The sequence below is a fragment of the Solanum tuberosum genome, unplaced genomic scaffold, assembly GCF_000226075.1.
Source record: "Solanum tuberosum cultivar DM 1-3 516 R44 unplaced genomic scaffold, SolTub_3.0 scf00248, whole genome shotgun sequence".
Lineage (NCBI taxonomy): Eukaryota > Viridiplantae > Streptophyta > Magnoliopsida > Solanales > Solanaceae > Solanum > Solanum tuberosum.
In genome coordinates, this window is record NW_006239172.1 from 846,261 (window position 1) to 868,416 (window position 22,156).

The 22,156-nt window shown below is 32.4% G+C and overlaps 2 protein-coding genes across 2 annotated transcripts; both read right to left on the reverse strand.

The window, feature by feature from the left end:
• Positions 1 to 4,077: 4,077 nt before the first annotated feature.
• On the reverse strand, positions 4,078 to 6,295 carry LOC102592266 (L-tryptophan--pyruvate aminotransferase 1-like). Its single transcript, XM_006357568.1, has 5 exons — positions 6,195 to 6,295; positions 5,636 to 5,939; positions 4,893 to 5,173; positions 4,457 to 4,749; positions 4,078 to 4,280 (listed from the first exon to the last, which is right to left on the reverse strand). The coding sequence occupies exons 1-5, from the start codon at positions 6,293 to 6,295 to the stop codon at positions 4,078 to 4,080; spliced, it is 1,182 nt and encodes a 393-aa protein (XP_006357630.1).
• Positions 6,296 to 17,982: 11,687 nt separating this feature from the next.
• Positions 17,983 to 20,295, reverse strand: LOC102592610 (L-tryptophan--pyruvate aminotransferase 1-like). Its single transcript, XM_006357569.1, has 5 exons — positions 20,195 to 20,295; positions 19,633 to 19,936; positions 18,768 to 19,048; positions 18,311 to 18,603; positions 17,983 to 18,185 (listed from the first exon to the last, which is right to left on the reverse strand). The coding sequence occupies exons 1-5, from the start codon at positions 20,293 to 20,295 to the stop codon at positions 17,983 to 17,985; spliced, it is 1,182 nt and encodes a 393-aa protein (XP_006357631.1).
• Between the last annotated feature and the right edge of the window lie 1,861 nt (positions 20,296 to 22,156).

Genomic DNA, 22,156 nt, shown 5'->3' on the forward strand with positions numbered 1-22,156 from the left:
TATATATATATATATATATATATATATATGAACTTTTCTTCGTCTAAAATACGATAATACTAAGAAATAGTAAATAAGTAAACAAATGGGCAATGTTATATATATAGTAATAACTTTTTTGAAGCGAACTTCCTAACATTCTAAATCACATAAGTAACATTGATAAATAAAGTCATTATTTTGTCTTGAGCATCAAAAGAACAAATTGTGACAATTCTATAACTCTTGAGAAGTTTAATAATTTTGGAAAAAGATGTTTAGAAGCATATATTTACATCACAAGAGAAATTGTTTAAAAAAATGAATTTAGACTACATCATGTTAACTTAATATATTTGTACATTACATACTAATTTATAAATTATGCAAATTGATGGTCTTTCGGTAGTGCCAATCGAGAAGTTCATCAGTCAACAACTCTGAGGAAAAAAAACAAGGCAGATCACTCAAACATCAAAGATCACTATCAAAAGGGGAGGTAAATACAACCGCATTTTGACAATAATAATGATGATGTGTTACTTCACAAACTGTTAAAAAAGAATAGAAAAGGTGAAGGTACCAAAAGCAACGTAGAGACACCAGAGAAATATTGAGTGAAGGGAAAGGATATATACACTTTCTCTAATCCTCGAGATAAAATTTCTCCTCTTTTTGCTTAATTATTCTATTGTTGGTAGAACATTGAAGCATATCATCAAAGAGGAGTTAACACCACAACCATGCACTTAGCAAGTTACCAATGGACCACTATTAGCAACTGATTTAATTTTGATATGATAAAATTATTGCAGAAAAGGCATAACCAAGTTGTCATACAACTAATGGCACAAGTAATACACCGACAAAAATGTACATTTTCTGTTTTCACCAAAAAGAAATCTTTCTTTCCACTCACAACTCGACATTAATCAACATATACTAAGAGAAAAGCCATCACTTACAGCCTTATTTGAACTCACTCAATGACAATAAATCACACTAAATCTTTTGAAAATGCAAGAAGAAGAAGACTCAAGAGTAAAAAAAAATTGTGGTAGAAAAAAATGAGAGGAAGCCCCTCTATTTATAGTCAACAAAGGGTGGTATAAACAAGTATTTTTTGTATCTTATCGGAAAAGTCATGACCTTTTGAGAAGTCACAACCCTTTGGAAAAGTCACAACTTATTGAAAAAGTCACATCTCATCGAAAAAGCACAATCCTTCAAAAAAGTCACAACTTATCAGAAAAGTCACAACTCATCGAAAAAGTCACAACCTAATTAGTTAGGGACATTATAGTAATTTAACATTCAAGTTAGGAGTTCATGCTTTTAAGGTAATACAGATATAGATATTGTGTATAAAGTATAGCATATACAGGCAAATCAGGTAAATTTACTTGGAACAAAATTTGGTGGTTTGTTTAATGAGAAAAAGTATTATGTTATACTTAAAAGTTTTGTTGATGCAAATGAGAAAACTTGATGCTTGGAATGACAAAGCAACTTATTTTTTGCTAATTCTATTAGGGAGGTTGAAGTAAAAAAAATGAAGCTTCAACAAGTGAAAAAGTGAATTGATTTTATTATATCAAACACTTTATTTTGAGAAATTAATTTTTCTAATGGCACCAATATAATGGTAGAGTACAAGATCGTTATTAAAACGGTAAATTTAGACTCATGAGGAGAAAACACAATATTGTGAGATCATATTGATCATTGGTATACCATCAATATTAATTGTGTTCAAATTTGTGATAATCTTGCAAATTTGATAAACTAAGGTCTTGGCAAGATAAAGAGTTTGAAGCACATCGAGGGGGGGGGAGGTGAAATTGAAGCTAAAAAATTCTGAGTCATATTGGACTAGAGATCCTATAACGAGGTTCAATGGGAAGAACGAATCATATGATGACTTGTTGTGAAATGCACTATTCTTAACTATATTCATTCCATATGATGTGAGTGCATTTATCCTATAATGATTTCTGGAGGATGAGTCTTGAACTCTTAATGAAAGTATGTATCTCGTATGAGTGGGATGTCAAATTATAGGAGCATCCTTGACAAATTTCAGCTATGTGAGTGTGAAAGTCGGCCGCTTTCTATGAGAATGAGCTTGTTCTCAAAAACACTTATGAAAACCGGGATAGAACAAGGTTGTAATGTGTTGGCTAAGAAAGCTTATTTCAACACCTTGATTATTGTGTGTAATCAATGATACTTTATTTCCGCTAAGTAGGCATAGTTCAAGTCCGAAATTACTATTGACTGTGGAGTAAATGTTATTGTTTTATTAAGTGAAGGTTCAATACAGAGCACACCTTCATTATGCATAATAGTCTACGTTCAACTAAATTGGTGAACTCTCTTATTTTAATATTAAAATGAGTGGGTTGTGTATATGCATTTTATTATTAAAATATTAAGTGCATATGTTAGTGGGTATAAATTGTGGTAGAAGATGACTATTGGTTCTTGTAACTTATATGACCATTAGTTCTTGTTTTCTTGTAACTCATATGAACATTAGTGTCTTGTAACTTATGTAACATCTATCACATGTATCTACCCACACTGCTACCCCTCATCTACCCATGATTAAATGGAAGACTTCTTCACCTATAAATAGTGGTGTTTCTTCCTTTGTGAAGTGTCCCAAGAAAATATGAGATAGAGTGTTAGCCAAAAAAGATGAGAAGTGTGAAATAATAGTTTACTGTGTAGTAGTGAAAGAGTGAGTTGAGACAAAGAATAATATTCTAAGTCTTCAACTATATTCACTATATACAAAAGAGAATATGTATATGCTGAAGGAAGGTGTACTTTTGTGGAGCTTTGGACTTTTCAACTAATCCGGAGTTGCTTGAGTTATACACGTTGGTGGGTTGTTGTATTCTGGATGGGACAAGTCAAGAGTGATACTGCTGGATCGGTGTAGATTATGCCGTAGTGGGCTTGAATCTCCTTAAAGAGAGCGAGATATCCGCGTCTCAGCCTAAACATTTATTCATTTTTTGTCATTTTATTTCCAACTGTAATATTTTGTATTTGTGGTTTATATTACACCAACATTCCCCATGGTCAACCTGCCTTCCTTTCAAATAATAAAACAACTCACGAGGCCTGAAACCTAAATTCCATCAAATTTTGCGCACAAAAAACAAGAACAACAACATGCCAAAAAGACGATAAATGACAAGCATTTCAGGTTGCATCCTAAGTTGCACAAACTCTTCACTTTCAATGTCGCATCGGTGCCGAATTCTCCAAAAAAAACTACTTTTTGGAGATTCTTACACACCCATTGACATTTTAGAAGAATCCAAACAACATAAGCGGGCATGAACCCACCTGTCATATATTCTAGTTAGCGACCCCAAATCAGGCATAAGAACCCTATCATCCTTCTTCTCTGCACCAGCAAAATACAATGTATCTCCATCTGCATTATCATGATGTGGAGAAATTTACTAGGCTTTCTTTTATTATATATACCATGTGATTCAATGATCAATATTTTGTTGCACATTTAATGTCCTCCACTAAAGTGAGTGTTTGAAAATTTTGTTCACACCCATAGTTTTAGTTTTTCTTTTTCTCCTATATTATTAGTAATAAATTGTTTTTACTTTTGATCCTTCCTTATGATATCTGATTACATACATTAAATTTTTAATTTGTTATATTACTTAATTATCAATATATCATGTTGAGTTTGTATTGTTACTTCATATTTGACAATAACACAATTCTAAAAAATAATATAATCCAAATATATCATACTTCAACACACTTAAATTAAGTGAAAATTAGATATTTCTCAATCTATTATCATAAAGATCAAAAGAACATGAGACCAAAAAAATACTATTAACGGCCCTTTTTTATTTTGGAAACTCTTTTTGGCATTATTCAACCAAGTTCTATCAATTCAAGAAAATATTCTATCCAAAATCAAAGATTCATTGCTGCAAAAAGAAAATCACAATATAAAGTCTAACTATTACCCACTTATTGCTAGAATATTTTGCTAAAAAAAACTGATATTATATAAATTTAACTAAGTAATATTTCATGCATAAATATATCTTAATTTCCATTTGTAGGTCCTTGAATAGCCATAAGCCTCTGTAGAAAAATGTTGAAGTCTTCATCTCTACTCAACATACTTATCCTAACACTTCTTGAATCACTTCCAAATCTTCTTCCACTCCTTGTATGAATCTTGTGTTCTTTAAGAAGCTTTTCACAATCCTCCTCTTCACCTCCTTTGCAAATTAGCCATGCAAATGCTGTTTCAAAAAAAAATATGAATTTCAAAAGAAAAGAAAACTTTTTTCAAATATATATTGATAATATCATAGCTTATAATCTCAAACGTGACATAACATTGTATTTTTTTGTGAAGTTACGTTAATTTTTAAACAGACTAAAAATAAAATGTTACGTTGTAATCTTTTGTAATTACCAGGGTGTGATTCACAAAAGTCTTTTGTGAAGAGGCAATATTCAAGAGGGTATTTCTGGAGGAAAAAAAGGCCATTAGCCATAACAACTTGTCTTAGCCTCTGCCACCTGTCAGTCATAAGAGACTGACTATATTCAAAGAAATTTTCCATATTGGGATCCAAACATCTTTCAGAGATCACTTCAAGAATCTTAGCAGCTCTAAGTTGAGCTTCTTTTGATACACCAATTGTGCTAATCTCCATGAACTTTGTCATCTTTCTTGCCACCTCTTTGTCCTTAACAAGTGCCCAACTGCATGTAAATCAAATTATAATAAGTGATAAATTGAAATTTGTATACTTCTAAAAGTTTATATCGAAAGGGGACCGTAGGAACAATGATAATATTGTCTCTAAGTAATCTATAGACTTGTAATTAATGTTTGAAAAACTTACCCAATTCTGGAACCAGCATGGCCAGTGCATTTGGAAATAGTGAAGAGCATAACATTATGGTTGGCAGGTGAGGTAATAGCAGTGTACTGTGGCCAATAATAAGCTAAATCATAAATTAATTTTCCTTGATCTCCATTAACTACAGGCTCTCTAATAACCCCATCAGGATTATTTGGAGATGTAATGAACTCAATATATACTCCTTTTTTCTCATAAGTTCTTGCATCTCCTGCCCATTTGTGTAGTCCTGACCTCACAAAATCAGTCACTTCTGGATATGCCTGCAAAAAGACAATTACTTAGTAATTAATCAAGAAATGTCACTTTTAAGTAGACTAACTAAGTCGCATGATGTGTTCCAAGAATTATATATTGTGTTGTATTTAAAGGTGTGGCCTGGTGATTACTGCAATTATCAAAAAAAATTATGACTCATGTTATAATTAACCAATATTGTCTCAACGAGAAACATGGTATGTTAACATAAGTGAAACATTATTAAACATGTAAGTAACCAACAATGTTTTGTTGACTTTTAATAGGGTAAGTAGAGATTAATCAACATTAGACATATTAAAATAGTATCTAAAGTCAAAAGGAATCATTAACCTTGTTGAGTCTTAAAACCTTAATATATAACGCCTTTTAATAACTTTTAATTTTAGATCACTAATTTTATCAACCATAGGCTAGGACATACATCTCAATTTAAATAAATAAAAATATATCGTATAAACACGTACCGAATAAAAAGGTGTAGCTGAAACTACATTGATTGGCTCAAGTTGATCAATAGGAGAAAGAGCATAAAGTGCAGCCTGCATAAGCTGGCTTGATCCAGTGCCAACAATAGTATAATGATCATCCACAATTGCATTTCCAACTACATTGTGCAGCCTCTTAATTTGTTCTTCTAATTTTGACTCCAAGAACCAACACAAGCTCTTACCATTAGCAAAATAACTCAATGAATCATCACCATTGAATGTTATGTCACACTTGTTCTCCATTTTTCTCCAATATGACTCATACATTGTTGGATCACCACTATACACACACGACAAAATCAAATCCCAAATTAGTATTCCAACAAAGAATTGAGCAATTCGTAACATTTCAAATATTTTATGAAAATAGATCTAATCTCTAGAACCATAATAAAGCACTCAACAGTGAATAAATCGAAATTGGTGATTTCATATATAAAAAATTGAATCAGGAGGATTGACCAAGATCATGAGTGTAAAACTTATATGAAACATTCTAACGAAAAATGAATTAAAATTGTAAAAGAATACTCACTGATCTAGATTAATAGTGGTGGAAGTGTCCTTAGTGTCATTTTCTGGAGTTGCACAAGGGACTGAAGAACACTCGACAAGGCAGCCATCTGTTCCATACATCTTTTTCTCTTTTTTTGTGAAATCTTAAATCAATCACAAATAAATTTATAGGAGAAGAAGATAGATTTGGGGTCTATAAATAGGGAACGAGACAAGTCTAATTGCCATAATTTATTTATTTTTAACTAATATGCAGAATTTTGACTAGATTTTCTTATTAATTGCACTTGTCAGTACCCACCAAAGTCTTTCTAAGTAATTTGACTAGATTTTTAAATGGGTTCTCCCAATATCTATTTTTAAATGTAGTTATTAAGGTATTTATTACATAGCTCAGCCATGCATTATATTACTTACACATGTTTATTTGTCATAATATAATTACAATATAATTATAAGTGTATTGTTTGGTTGCACAAGAAATCTCTTAAGTAATTGGACTAGATTATTAAATGGGTTCTCTTAATGAATGCAATTATCTATTTTTAAATGTAGTTATTAAGGTAGGTATTACATAGCTTAGTCATTACGCAATATAATACTTACACAGTGTAATAACACAGTTAAATTAATTTAAAAATAAAATTTAATCATAAAAGTTAAAAGTTTATAATTGATAAGTATGTGCCTTTATGAATGATATTAAATTAGGTATTTCAGATACATATTATTTCCTGCTAAACATATATTAATATATAATCAAATATTTGTAACTAATATTGTAAAAAGTAATTGATATATATTTTTTGATATCACTAATATTTCAATTTAATTAATTTTTAAATTTAATAGAACACATTTTTAAAGAACATCATGGACTAAAAATTTGAAAAAATATTAATATCTACATGAATCATAATTATTTTTCTTATAAATGTGGTGTTAGGGTTAACTTGCCGTCGATCCCTATCAAGATTTGAATAGGTGGAGTATATTTTTTCCTTTTTTGGAATTTAAATTCGGGATCTCATGATTGTCAATTCACTTCATTGATCATTAAATTGCCCTAAGTGCAACTATCACGCACCGAGCCTACACTCTGGATGCGACTGACACTCGAGAGCCATTGCTGGCCCCAAGCGAACCCTTGGCCTAACTCAATACTCAGCGAAAAACTTACTCAACAATAAAAGAATTTTAAAGAACACTTTAACTCAAAGGTATCAAAATACTTAAACTCAGAATGTTTAGAAATAAGCGTTCAACTAGCCAACGAGGCAACTCAAGTTTCAACATAAATAATAGAAATGAATAAAACTCGTGAACTACTATTGTCTATCTATCTATGAATACTATGAGGGATAGCGGGACAAGACCCCCGATCATACTAATAAAATTGTAATGATAATACATAAAAAAGGGATCCTCTAGAAGTAAGGAGGCTCACCATACAACTCTGGAACTCGACTAGATCAACAAAGCGCTGGTTGATGATCTTGGTTACCTCTGCACAATGAAAGATGCAGTACAAATGGCGTCAGTACATTGAATGTACGAGCATGCAAGGGGAAATCTAAAACATGACATAAGCTTGAACTGGAACTGAAGAAAACAACTTACCTCGTCTCAACGCGACTCAACCTCAACTCATTTCAATATAAAGCAATAACAATAAATGCAATATAAAGAAAACCTTTTAAAACAGTAGGTAGCAACTAGATGTATTGGAAAATACAATATAAATCTGTTTGTATGTAAAATAACAAAATAAACTCTGTTTGGGAGATTCTCTAACGACAACCATCACTATGAGCTATGTGATGATACAACGTCTCGACACGCTGCCAGAACTGTCTTATACCTTGCTGGGGTATAGAACTCCTCAACTAAGTGGATCCACTAAGCTATGATTAAAAGGCAATAAGGAATCATCTAAAAAGTATGACCCTTTCTACCACGTTAGCTACATGGTTTATGGGGGCTGTGAGTTGTATAACTCTCCCCCATATCGGTGCTCAATACTACTCCCAAAATATAACTTAGCTCATATGTTTTTTTTAAAAAAGAATTTCCTTATCCTCAACTTTGAGATTATTACTCAAAAGATTTCTCTAAAAATAGATAGTACTCAAAACTCCTCATGAACTCTTTTGGAAATCGGTATCTCCTTTCATCTTAAATGTAAAAACATTTACTCTTTTGAATACTTAGTTCCCATATATCATTTTAAACAAAATAAACTCATCTCTATTCTTCCTCAAACTCAAATGCTCAAGTCTTAAAACAAGTTTTAAAAGATTGTAAAAAGACTTCTTAAAATGACTCGAAGAACTCTCAAGACTTGACTCTTATCTCTACCTTGAATTTGAATTATGAATTCAAGGGTTATGATTCATGTTATGAATGATCTCTCTATGTTTAGATGTATTTTAGAGTATGCATATCAAGTAGAAAACATAGGTACGATTCGAGGGAACTCAAATGGAAAAAAGGACGGAAGGGTAGGGGACCTGGCGACCCCTGAGTGGCGTGGGGCACCAGCCCCTAAAATAAAGCAGGTGGGTTGGGGAGCACTGAGTGGCACGGCACCCCAGAGCCCTACCTACAGACACTTGCTTTGGGCTCACTAAGTGATGCGGCGCCCCACCCCTTTCCCAGGTTCTTGAAGAATTTTCTTGCTTTATTTTCATGTTTAACTCTTTTAGAATCGAACAATTTCCCTCAAAATCTTCTAGATTCTCAGAACCAACATAATTACAATGAAATACACTCTAAATTACTCAAGAACAATACTCAAACCCAAGATTCTCATCGCAAGAACTCAACAAAACCTCATACTTAAAGAATAGATCACAAACTTCAAGAAACTCATCAAGAACTCAACTTTATCAATCTTTATGGATGGATTCGAATATGTAAATTGGTGTGTGGGTGAACAAATGTAACACTATGAAAGCTTACATACCACTTAGGGATCGAACCTTGGGAGAAATCCCGCAACAAAACTCAAGAATCTTGACGAACGCCTTGATCTTTTCTCCATTTCTCTTCTTCTTGAACTCCTCTCAAAACCCTAAGCGTATTTGGATTTATAAAAAGTGACCCAAATCAGATTTGACCCCAAAATATTACTAAAAATCATTTTAATCTGATTGGACAAGGAAAAGACCAAAATGCCCCTCATATTTTCGGGTAACTTTTCTTAACCGGATAGGCTAACTTCAAACGGGCATATCTCCATCACACGAGCTCGAAATTTAGCAAATTCGGTGGTGTTGGAAAGAGGATTCCAAGACCTTTCATTTGATATCTTATGGTCCACCTAAATCATCATGTACTGAAAGTTATGGTCATTTGAAGTTGACCCAAAACTCACAACTTAAGCATAACTTGTAAAATTTCAGATTTGGCTCTTTCCAAATTAGTTCTTTCTATTTTTAGCTCTTTCTAAGGCGGGATGTTACAATATTTCCCCCTTAGGAACATTCATCTCCGAATGAGATTACTCTAAGTAGAAATGAGGGTGCAAACATTTACACCCAACTCAAACACCCAATATGCAATATATAACACAACACATCAACTTAAAGAGTACTAAGAAACACCCAATATGCAATATATAACACAACACGTCAACTTAAAAAGTACTAAGAAAAGAATTAGTACCTTGATTTGAAGCTTCTCCGAGAGTAAAGAGATGTGGGTATCTCTTCTTCATATCCTCCTCAGTCTCCCAAGTAGTTTTCTCAACAAACTGATACCTCCATAAGACCTTAACTGATGCTACCACCTTGGTTCTCAACTTGCAAACCTGACGATCCAAAATCTGAACGGGAATCTCCTCATAAGATAGGTTGTCCTTAATACCAATATTTTCAGCCGGTATAATAAGTGAAGGATCGCCCATATACTTCTTTAACATTGAAATGTGAAATATCGGATGGGCCGCTGCTAACTCGTGCGGTAGTTCCAACTCATAAGCTACATTGCCAATCCTCTTGGATATCCTGTAAGGACCAATATACCGGGGACTGAGCTTCCCCTTCTTACCAAATCTCATAACACCCGTCATGGGTGAAACCTTCAAATAAATCCAATCGTTCACCTCAAACTCTAAGTCTCTTCTCCTAACATCAATATATGATTTTTGATGACTTTGCGTTGTTTTCAACCTTTCTTGAATGATCTTCACTTTCTCCATAGCTTGATGAACTAAGTCTAGTCCTATCAACCCAACTTTACCAACATCAAACCATCAAATAAGAGATCTACATCTTCTTCCATAAAGGGCCTCATAAGGAGCCATCTGGATGCTCGAGTGATAACTAATTGCAAGCAAATTCGATGAGAGGTAAGTGATCATCCCAATTACCCTTGAAATTGATCACACACACCCTCAATATATCCTCTAAAGTTGTAGTCTTTACCGATAAGAAATGGTCTGATTTAGTCATTCGGTCTATAATCACCCAAATCGAATCATGTTGCCTGCGAGACCACGGTAAACCAGTAATCCATATTGATCACCTCTCACTTCCATTCCAGAAGTTATATGTTCTGAGCCATACCACCAGGCCTCTGGTGTTCTACCTAGACTTGTTGGCAATTCGGGCACTTAGCAATGAACTCTATAATACTCATCTTCATACTACTCCACCAATAGACTTCTCTCAAGTCAAGATACATCTTTGTGAAACCCGGATGGATAGAATATCTGGAGCTATAAGCTTCCTCCATGATCCTCTCTTGAAGTTCATCCACCCTTAGCTACACACAATCTACCTTGATACCTCAATACACGATCCCCCTCTTGTTCAAAAGCCATCACTTTCTGCTTATGAACATTTGCCTTCAATTCAAGCAAAATAGGTTCTTGGTCTTATTTCTCTTTCACTTCGAACACTAGCGATGATTCAGCCCCATTCATCACCAATACTCCTCCTTCATTAGAATCCATTAACTGGACTCCCAATCGTGCAAGTCTATGCACATCTTTTACTAACTCTCTCTTGTCTTCCTCAAAATGGGTCGTACTACCCATAGACAATTTGCTTACTGCTTATGAACATTTGCCTTCAATTCAAGCAAAATAGGTTCTTGGTCTTATTTCTCTTTCACTTCGAACACTAGCGATGATTCAGCCCCATTCATCACCAATACTCCTCCTTCATTAGAATCCATTAACTGGACTCCCAATCGTGCAAGTCTATGCACATCTTTTACTAACTCTCTCTTGTCTTCCTCAAAATGGGTCGTACTACCCATAGACAATTTGCTTACAGCATCAGCAACAACATTAGCCTTACTTGGGTGATAGAGAATACTAATGTCATATTCCTTGAGTAACTCCAACAACCTTCTCTGTCTGAGATTAAGCTCTTTCTGACTGAATACATACTGAAAACTCTTGTGATCGGTGAACACATCCACATGAACACCATAAAGATAGTGACGTCATATTTTCAAAGCAAATACTACATCAGCCAACTCTAGATCATGGGTTGGGTAATTCCTCTCATGAATCTTAAGTTGTCTGGAGGCATAAGCTATCTTGCCTAATGGCATTAATACACAACAAAACCTCGTGTATCCTCTGGTAAGGTGAACATTGGGGTAGTAGTCAACCCAACTTTCAATTCTTCAAAGCTCTTCTCACAAGCTTCCGACCATTAAAACTTTATTGTCTTCTAAGTCAACTTAGTCAATGGGGATGAAATAGATGAAAACCTCTTGACAAACCTCCTATAATAGTCATCCAATCCCAAGAAACTCCTAATATAAGTTGGAGATGTGGGTCTAGTCCAGTTCTGCACTGTCTCTATCTTTTGAGTTTCAACTCGAATCCCATCACCTGAAACTAAGAATGCCATAGACTTAAATCAAAATTCACACTTAGAGAATTTAGCATACAACTCTCTATCCTTGAGAGTTTGAAGAACTACTCTGAGATGACTAGCATGATCTTCCTCATTCCTCGAATAAATTAGAATATCATCAATGAACACAATAACAAGCATATCCAGATATGGCTTAAAGACTATGTTCATAAGGTCTATGAACATTGCAGGACCATTAGTCAAACCAAAAGGCATGACTAGGAACTCATAATGACCATAATGGGTCCTGAATGTTGTCTTAGGGATGTCACTTTCTCTTACTCTCAATTGATGATAGCCAAATCTGAGGTCTATCTTTAAAAAACAAGGATACTTATTCTTGATAGTAACCTTGTCAATTGGCGGTAATCTATACACATCCTAAGTGAACCATCTTTCTTCCTCACAAATAAGACCGGAGTTCCCCCAAGGTGAGACACTTGGTCGAATGAAACTTTTCTCAAGAAGGTCTTTCAACTATTATTTTAACTCTTTCAACTCAGCTGGAGCAAATCTATATGGAGAAATAGAGATAGGATAAGTATCATGAAGAATATCTATACCAAAGTCTATTTCTCTCAGGAGGGACTCCAGGAAGATCATCTGGAAAGACCTCTAGAAACTCACTCACAACTGGAACTGACTGAATAGGTGGTGACTTAACACTAGTCATTAACTCGGACTAAGTGATAGATGCACCCCTTAGAACCTAACTTTCTCGCCTTAAGGTACGAAATAAAATGACCCTTATGCACTGTTTAACTACTCCTCCATTCTATAACTGGCTCATTAGGAAACTGGAACTTAACTACTCGAGTTCTACAATCGACTGAGGCATAACAAGCATGAAGCCAGTCCATACCTAGAATGACATCAAAATCTACCATGTCTAACTCGACTAAGTCATCCATAATGTCCTTGTGTTGATGGAAATGGTATAATCACGATAAACTTTCTTAGCTAGAATAGACTCACCAATAGGCATGGAAACACTAAAGGGCTCAAGAAGTTGTTCGGGAATAATATCGAACCTCATAGCTATATATGGAGTCACAAAAGATATACTCGCACCTGGGTCTAGTAAAGCATAAACATCAAAAGTAAAAACTTTGATCATACCAATGACAACATCAGGTAAATTATCTTGCTCTTGGCTACTGGTGATAGCATACAGTCGGTTTGCTCCTCCACTTGTCCCTGAAGTAGCTCATCTAGGTGCACCTCTGTCTGGCGGAGCCACTAAAGAAGATTGGGCTCCATCCCCCCCCCCCATTGCCATTACATTGCATATTCTTAGGGTACTCTCTTATTAAGTGACCATTCTGATCACACTTGAAGAAACCAGTGGAGCCATCATGACACATCCCTGAGTGGTTCCTACCACACTTAGCACATGTAGGAGTCCCATTACCTCCTTGTGCCACACTACCTTGAGACTGAGCAGGTCTAGCTCTGAAGTTCTGCGAATTCTGATTCTTGAACTCACGTTTGTTCCTTGGTGTATATGCACTAGCAGATGATGGAGAAGGTCTATTTGGTTTGTGTTGAAAAGAATATCGGTTTGCATTACTCTTCTGCTTCCCATACTCATTTCATGTTGTCTTAGCCTTCTTGTTTCGGAACTCTTCTATATCCCCCGGCTTAATTATCTTCCTCAACATGTTGTACATGGATCATCAGCCTTGCTATGTCCATGTCCCCAATCAACATCGCAACCTTACCCTCTTTGCTTGACGAACACCTTGAACTTTTCTCTTTTTCTCCTCTTCTTGAACTCCTCTCAAAACCCTAAGCGTATTTGGATTTATGAAAACTGACCCAAGTCAGATTTGACCCAAAAATATTACTAAAAATCGTTTTAATCTGATTGGGTAAGGAAAAGACCAAAATACCTCTCATATTTTCGGGTAACTTTCCTTAACTGGACAGGCTAACTTCAAACGAGTATATCTCCTTCATACGAGCTCGAAATTTAGCAAACTTGGTGACGTTGGAAAGAGGATTCCAAGACCTTTCATTTGGTATCTGATGGGTCACCTAATTCATCTTGTACGGAAAGTTATGGTCGTTTGAAGTTGACCCAAAACTCACAACTTAAGCATAACTTGTAAAATTTCAGATTTAACTCTTTCCAAATTAGCTCTTTCTAAGGCGGGATGTTACAGCAACATGAATTATAGTTCGTAGAACACGTTATGTGACTTAATTAGTCTAAGTGAGCTTTCTTTAATTATAACTAATAATAATTCTATTCCATATGTTTAAAAATCAATAGAGATAGAAGGCAAGTCAACTTTGACACCGCACATACAAGAAAAATAATTATGATTCATGTTATAACTAATGGATCTGCATATACCAAGAATCATGTGATTAATTAATAAAGAAACAAGCACAAATCTTAGCATGAACCATGTTCCTAAATGTTTCTTCAGGATACAATGTAGGTAACCAACATTGTCCCAGAGAGAGACATGGCATGTTAACAAAAGTGAAGAAGTATCCTTGAGTCCTTGACTCTTTAATAGGCTAATTAGAGATTGATCAACATTTCACCTGTTAACATACAATACTCTATCCAATTTAATTTACTTATTCTATTTTGATTTGACATAAAATTTAAGAAAGTAAAAAGAACTTTTGAAACATTGTAGGAAACTAGGAATATTAGTTGACATCACTAATAACATTTCCACATGACTGTGGTCATTTGCCAAAGTGCTTAGGGATCAACCAGAGCTTTCTTATTGGTTGGTATCCCACCATTGTAAGTTATATATAATTTACTTCACTCTTTTGTAACGACATTCTAGATCCTAGCAACACAACATCAATATATTATTTTTCTTGAAGTCTCAAGCATGCTTTATTGTAACACCCCAAAAAAAAATTAAAATGAGATCCGAATTATTCTTTGTATATGTATAAATCGAATTCAAGATTTTTAATTTGTATATGTGTATTAAGGTCCATATATTAGTGAGGAAAGTATTTCGAATGTGATTCATGTTATAATTAATGGATCTAGCATGTACGAAGAACCATGTGATTAATTATTAAAGAACAAGCACTATATATTTATTTATGATACAATGTAAGTAACAAACATTGTCTCAGCGAGAGACATGTTATGTTTACATAATCAAAGCATTATTAAGCACCATGTTTCATGACTTTTAATAAGTTAATTAGAAATTGATCAACATTAGTCAAAAGGAATTAGTAGTCTACTGAGTCTAGAAACTTTTAAAAATATATAGATATCAAATTATTTTTGAAAGGCGTTTTTTAAATAAAATTTAACTTCAGACCACTAATTTAATTGAGTATAGTATATCCATCACAATTTAAATAAAAATATCCATACTAAAATTCTTTTATTTGTAAATGCATAATGAATAAAAAGGTACAACTTAAACTACATTGATGGGCTCAAATTTATCATGAAGTGCAGGTTGGATCTTGTGCAACAACAATATAATGACGGTCCGGCTTAGCAATATATAGCTAGGGTGGTCAGTCGGACATCCTTTGTCAAAAAATTATACTATATATACAAAAAACAAAAATTATACGAAGTACATAGATTGCAAGTTTTCATACATATATCTTGAACACCTTAAATTAAATTTCTGATTTCGTTACTACATCCCCAACCATATTGTGCAGCCTCTTAATTTCTTCCTATATTTTTTACTCCAAGATTCAGCACAAGCACCTATCATTAGCAAAATAACTCTACTTAATACTTAATATCCATGCTAGTGAGAGATAGCAAATAAAAAGGAGCAGGTAGCATCAAGTGCTAACATCTTCACTAAAAGATATATTATGTAAATAGAATAAAAATGATTTTTTTGCTTTTAAATTGTTAATCTTCTTGACAAAATCTTTTTTTTTTATTGAATTTCCCTATTTGAATTTTGACTCCCCAATCAATAAATAAAATTAAAATTAATCGAAGTGAAGTAAAACTAACTCATCCAACATACAATTAAAATGTCGGCAAAAGTGGTAGCAACATAACGACCCAACATCCAAACAGAAACTAAAAAATACCTAAATAAAGAGGTCAATTATGTTTCATTAATATTTTATAGAAGGTTGGTTCTCTTTGATACCAACAATCAAATTGAAAGTCAAACTTACATCACATGCAATTATTCTGATGTAGTTCATGGAGAAACCGAGAGTAATGATAGATTTAATATTTTTTATTTTGGTCAATGAAAATAATATGTTTGTGGAACATAATTATGCTCGAGGTTTTAGAATGCATGAGATGGTTCAGAATGTTTTTGGAATGCTTTACAATTTTTAACTAAAAGAAAAATTACATGAAATCTGGTGTTAGTAAATTGAGTAAAGACTCCATTACAGCCATCAGTCAATTGAGTAAGGACTCCAGATTTCGACAAATAAAAAACTTTTAATATAAATGCCAGATAGGTTTGTGTCGAATCCTTTATAAGTAGTGCATTTTTTGGAAGATTCGACGGGTGTGACAACATTTTTGGAGAGTCCGGGTAACATAGAATTGAAACTAAGCAGAGAAGTCAAAAAGTTCAACCTTGTTCATAAATTCGTCCAGAGTGGGAATGCCTAAATTCCATCAAATTTTGCACACAAATAACAAGAACAACAACATGCCAAAAAGAAGATAAATAACAAGCATTTCAGGCTGCGTCCTAAGTTTCACAAATTCTTCACTTTTAATGCCGCATCCGTGTCAAATTCTCAAAAAACAAATTACTTTTGCAAAATCTGACACACACCCTTTGACATTTTTAAAGAATCCGAACAACATAGGCCGCATGAACCCACCTATCATCCTTCTTCTCTGCACCAGCAAAATACGATGCATCTCCATCTGCAATATCATGATGTGGGGAAATTTACTAGGTTTTATTTTATTATTTATTACCTATGCATTAGTCTTATCAATCATTACACCACATTAATATTTGCCCAGTTAAATTTTTTTTTTAATTAGTTGAACATTCACTTCAACTCTACAAGGCTTATCAGTGGCAGATCTATCTTAACAGTGAGATTCGAACTCAGGATCAACAACATTAAGAGAGCCTTCGGCACTCACCCAAAAGCCAATGGATCAGTCAAATCATTTATTCATTGGGTACTCTATGTAAATTTTATATAAATACTTCTTAATTTCTATATATATATATATATATTTTTTTTTTTTTTTTTTTTTTTTGAGATAAAATTAATAGGTGTTATTATATATATATATATATATATATATATATATATATATATACACTTCAATGATCAATATTCTGTTGCACATTTAATGTCCACTAAAGTGATTTAGGCCTGCTTTTTATAATATTTTATTGCACATTTAATGTCCTCCACTAAGGTGGGTGTTTGAAAATTTTGTTCACACCCATAGTTTAAGTTTTTCTTTTTCTCCTATATCATTAGTAATAAATTGAATTTATTTTGATCCTTCCTTATGATATCTGACTAATTAAATACATCTAATTTTTAATTAGTCATATTACTTAATTATCAATATATCATGTTGAGTTTGTATTGTTACTTCATATTTGACAATAATACAATTCTAAAAAATAATCCAAATATATCATACTTCAACACATTTAAATTAATTGAAGATTAGATATTTCTTAATCTAACATCATAAAAATCAAAAGAACGTGAGACCAAAAAGTACTATTATCGGCCCTTTTCTATTTTGGAAACTCTTTTTGGCATTAATCAACCAAGTTCCATCAATTCAAGAAAATATTCTACTCTTCAACACATCCAAAATCAAAGTTTAATTGTTGCAAATAGAAAATGACATTATAAAGTCTAATTATTACCCACTTATAGCTAGAATATTTTTCTAAAAACTGATATTATATAAATTTAACTAAGTAATATTTCATGCATAAATATGTCTTAATTTTCATTTGTAGGTCCCCGAATAGTCGTAAGCCTCTTCAGAAAGATGTTGAAGTCTTCATCTCTACTCAACATACTTATCCTAACATTTCTTAAATCACTTCCAAATCTTCTTCCACTCCTTGTATGAATCTTGTGCTCTTTAAGAAGCTTTTGACAATCCTCCTCTTCACCTCCTTTGCAAATAAGCCATGCAAATGCTGTTTCAAAATATAATATGAATTTCAAATTCAAAAGAAAGGAAAACTTTTTTCAAATATATATCGATAACATCATAGCTTGTAATCTTAAATTTGACATAACATTGTAATATTTTTGTTATTACCAGGGTGTGATTCACAAAAGTCTTTTGTGAAAAGGCAATATTGAAAAGGGTATTTCTGGAGGACAAAAAAGTTATTGTCCATAACAACTTGTCTTAACCTCTTCCACCTGTCACTCATAAGAGACTGACTATATTCAAAGAAATTTTCCATTTTGGGATCCAAACAACTATCAGAGACCACTTCAAGAATCTTAGCAGCTCTAAGTTGAGCTTCTTTAGATACACCAATTGTACTAATCTCTATGAACTTTGTCATCTTCTTTGCCACCTCTTTGTCCTTAACAAGTGCCCAACTGCATGTAAATCAAATTATAATGTGTGAGAAATTGAAATTTGTAGACTTCTATAAGTTTGAGTTGTAGAATTAGTCACTGATACTTTGAAACTAAAAGTAGTTGTTGATGTGCTTGATTTTGTGATTGTGACTTCACTTGTAATTAATGTTTGAAAAACTTACCCAATTCTAGAACCAGCATGGCCAGTGCATTTGGAAATAGTGAAAAGCATAACATCATGGTTGGCAGGTGAGGTAATAGCAGTGTATTGTGGCCAATAATAAGCTAAATCATAGATTAATTTTCCTTGATTACCATTAACTACAGGCTCTCTAACAACCCCATCAGGATTATTTGGAGATGTAATGAACTCAATAAAAGGTCCATTTTTCTCAAAAGTTCTTGCATCTCCTGCCCATTTGTGTAGCCCTGACTTCACAAAGTCAGTCACTTCTGGATATGACTGCAAAAAGACAATTACTCTGTAATTAATCAAGAAATGTCACTTTTAAAGTAGACAAACTAAGTCACATGATGTGTTCCAAGAATTATATATCATGTTATATTTAAGGGTGTAGCCTAGTGATTATTGCAATTATAAGAACGAATTATGATTCATGTTATAATTAATGGATCTAATATGTACCAAGAACCATGTGACTAATTAATAAAGAACAAGCACTAATATTTTTAATATGTATTGCAAATCTTTGCATGAACCATGTTCTATATTATAAGTTTCTTTAGAATACAATGTAAGTAACCAACATTGTCTCAGCAAGAAACATGGTATGTTAACATAAGTGAAACATTATTAAACACCTTGTTTCGTTGACTTTAAATAGGTTAATTAGAGATTGATCAACATGCATTAGACATGTTAAAATAATATCTAAAGTAAAAAAGAATCATTAGCCTTGTTGAGTCTTAAAACCTTAATATATAGCGCCTTTTAATAAATTTTAACTTTTGACCACTAATTTTATCAACCATAGGCTAGGACATCCATCACAATTTAAATAAAAAATATATCATATAAACGCGTACCGAATAAAAAGGTGTAGCTGAAACTACACTGATAGGCTCAAGTTGATCAGTAGGAGAAAGAGCATAAAGTGCAGCCTGCATAAGCTGGCTTGATCCAGTGCCAACAACAATATAATAATCATCCACAATTGCATTTTCAACTACATTGTGCAGCCTCTTAATTTGTTCCTCTAGTTTTGACTCCAAGAACCAACACAAGCTCTTACCATTAGCAAAATAACTCAATGAATCATCACCATTGAATGTTATGTCACACTTGTTCCCCATTTTTCTCCAATATGACTCATACATTGTTGGATCACCACTTTACACACACAACAAAAATCAAATCCCAAATTAATATTCCAACAAAGAATTGAGCAATTTGTAACATTTCTACTTTTTTTTAATGAAAATTGACCTAATCTCTAGAAACATAATAAAGCACTCAACATTGAATAAATTAAAATTGGTGATTTCATATATCAAAATTGAATCAGGAAGATTGACCAAGACCATAAGCGTATAACTTATATGAAACATTCTAATGAAAAATGAATTAAAAGTGTAAGAGAATACTCACTGGTCTAGATTAATAGTGGTAGAAGTATCCTTCATATCATTTTCTGGAGTTGCACAAGGGACTAAAGAACACTTGACAAGGCAACCATCTGTTCCACACATCTTTTTCTCTTTTTTCTAAAATCTTAAATCAATCATAAATAAATTTATGAGAGAAGAAAATAGATTTGGGATCTATATATAGAGAAGGGGACAAATCTAATTACCAAAAAAAATATTTTTTTAATTAATACACAGAATTTTGGATTATCTTATTAATTGCACTTGCCAATCTCCACAAAAGTCCCTCTAAGTAATTGGAGTAGAATTGCAATTATCTCTTTTCTAATCTTGATTTTTTCTCATTTAATTTTAGTTATTCTGAAATTTTTCCATGTAATAAGGAGAATAAATACTGAAGTGTCTATTTGGAAAGCTGCCACATGGTAAGTGAAATTGGTGAGGTTACGTATCACATAGCTTAGTAATTACTTAATATTGAAATTACACATGTTTGTTTGTCATAATTTAATGACAGGATAATTACAAGCATATCATTGATAGTATAAATATAATTACACAGTTGAATTGATTAAAAAAATAAAAGTATTTAACAAAAATTAAGAATTAATATTTGATAAGTACATGCCTTAATGAATGCTATTAGATTAAATATTTAAGACACATATTATTTCTTGAAAATATATTAAATTAATAATCAAATATTTGTAACTAATTTTGTGTAAAACTAAATGATATATCTTTTTCAAATAAACAATATTTTCAATTTAACTAATTGTAAAAATTAAAAGAACACGTGAACTTAATAGTTGATACTAAAATATAATTTCATAACACTATTCATACATCTTTTTTAAAAAGATAATTTATCAATGGTAAGTGAAGATGAAAATATGCAATGTGAAATACCAAGTTAATAGTACAAAAATAAATAAATTAAAATAAAAAATATAACCTAATTAATTAAAAATTCCCCCCCAAAAAGAAAGCTTAATATGGTACATTTATGTCAAACTCCAATATAACATAAAATAAGTGTCAACATAACTTAAGTAATATAATTCGAAAGAAAGAGAAAACATAAGTCTATAACATTATTCAATAATAAAATTCTACTTTATCATGGCATAACACCAAATTTTACTAAAAGTATTTAATGGTAAAAAATACATTCTTACGAATCTCACGATCAGTCTTAGATATTTTAAAACTATCCAATCTAAATCACGCTGGCTCGGAGAGTTTTCCAAGCCTCGAAATTACTAATATCCACATTTAGCCAACCAACAAAACTACTAAGTCTAATTGGTTATTACTTGTTTATTAAAGAACAAGTAATTACTTGCTCTTTCTTTCTCTTTTTGCAAAATCAGATTGATTCTAGAAATAGAAATATTATACTTACAAAATAAAAATATATCAATAATAACAATATATAAGGAAAAAAAAATACAAAACAAAGATATAATATTAATTATACCTAGCTCAAAACTTGATAGCCCAAAATGCACTCCTTCAATACAATAGTTGCTTTGTAACTTGTAAACAATAATAACTTAACAGTTGAATTTATAGGGGGAAAAAACAATATTGAGACAAAAAGCAAATCTAAGAAGTAAGGTAAGTAATATAATATAAAGAAGGTAAATCTAAGAAGTAAGGTAAGTAATTTAATATAAAGAAAGTAAATCTAAGAAGTAAGGCAAGTAATAATATCAGCTCATTTTATTTGTTTCCATACTATAACAAGGAAACTAATTAACTATTCCATTTTCCATGTAAGGTAACAAATCCCAAAGACTTTATTCCATTTCCCACCAACTGTCCCCGTACATTAAATAAAAATTATTGTATTTTCTCTCAGGATATTTTTTCAAATAGTTAAAAACTACAAAAAATATAAATATATATATAAAAGAGGATTTTTAACCGATGACTTGAGTAGCAATTTTTTTAAAAAAAA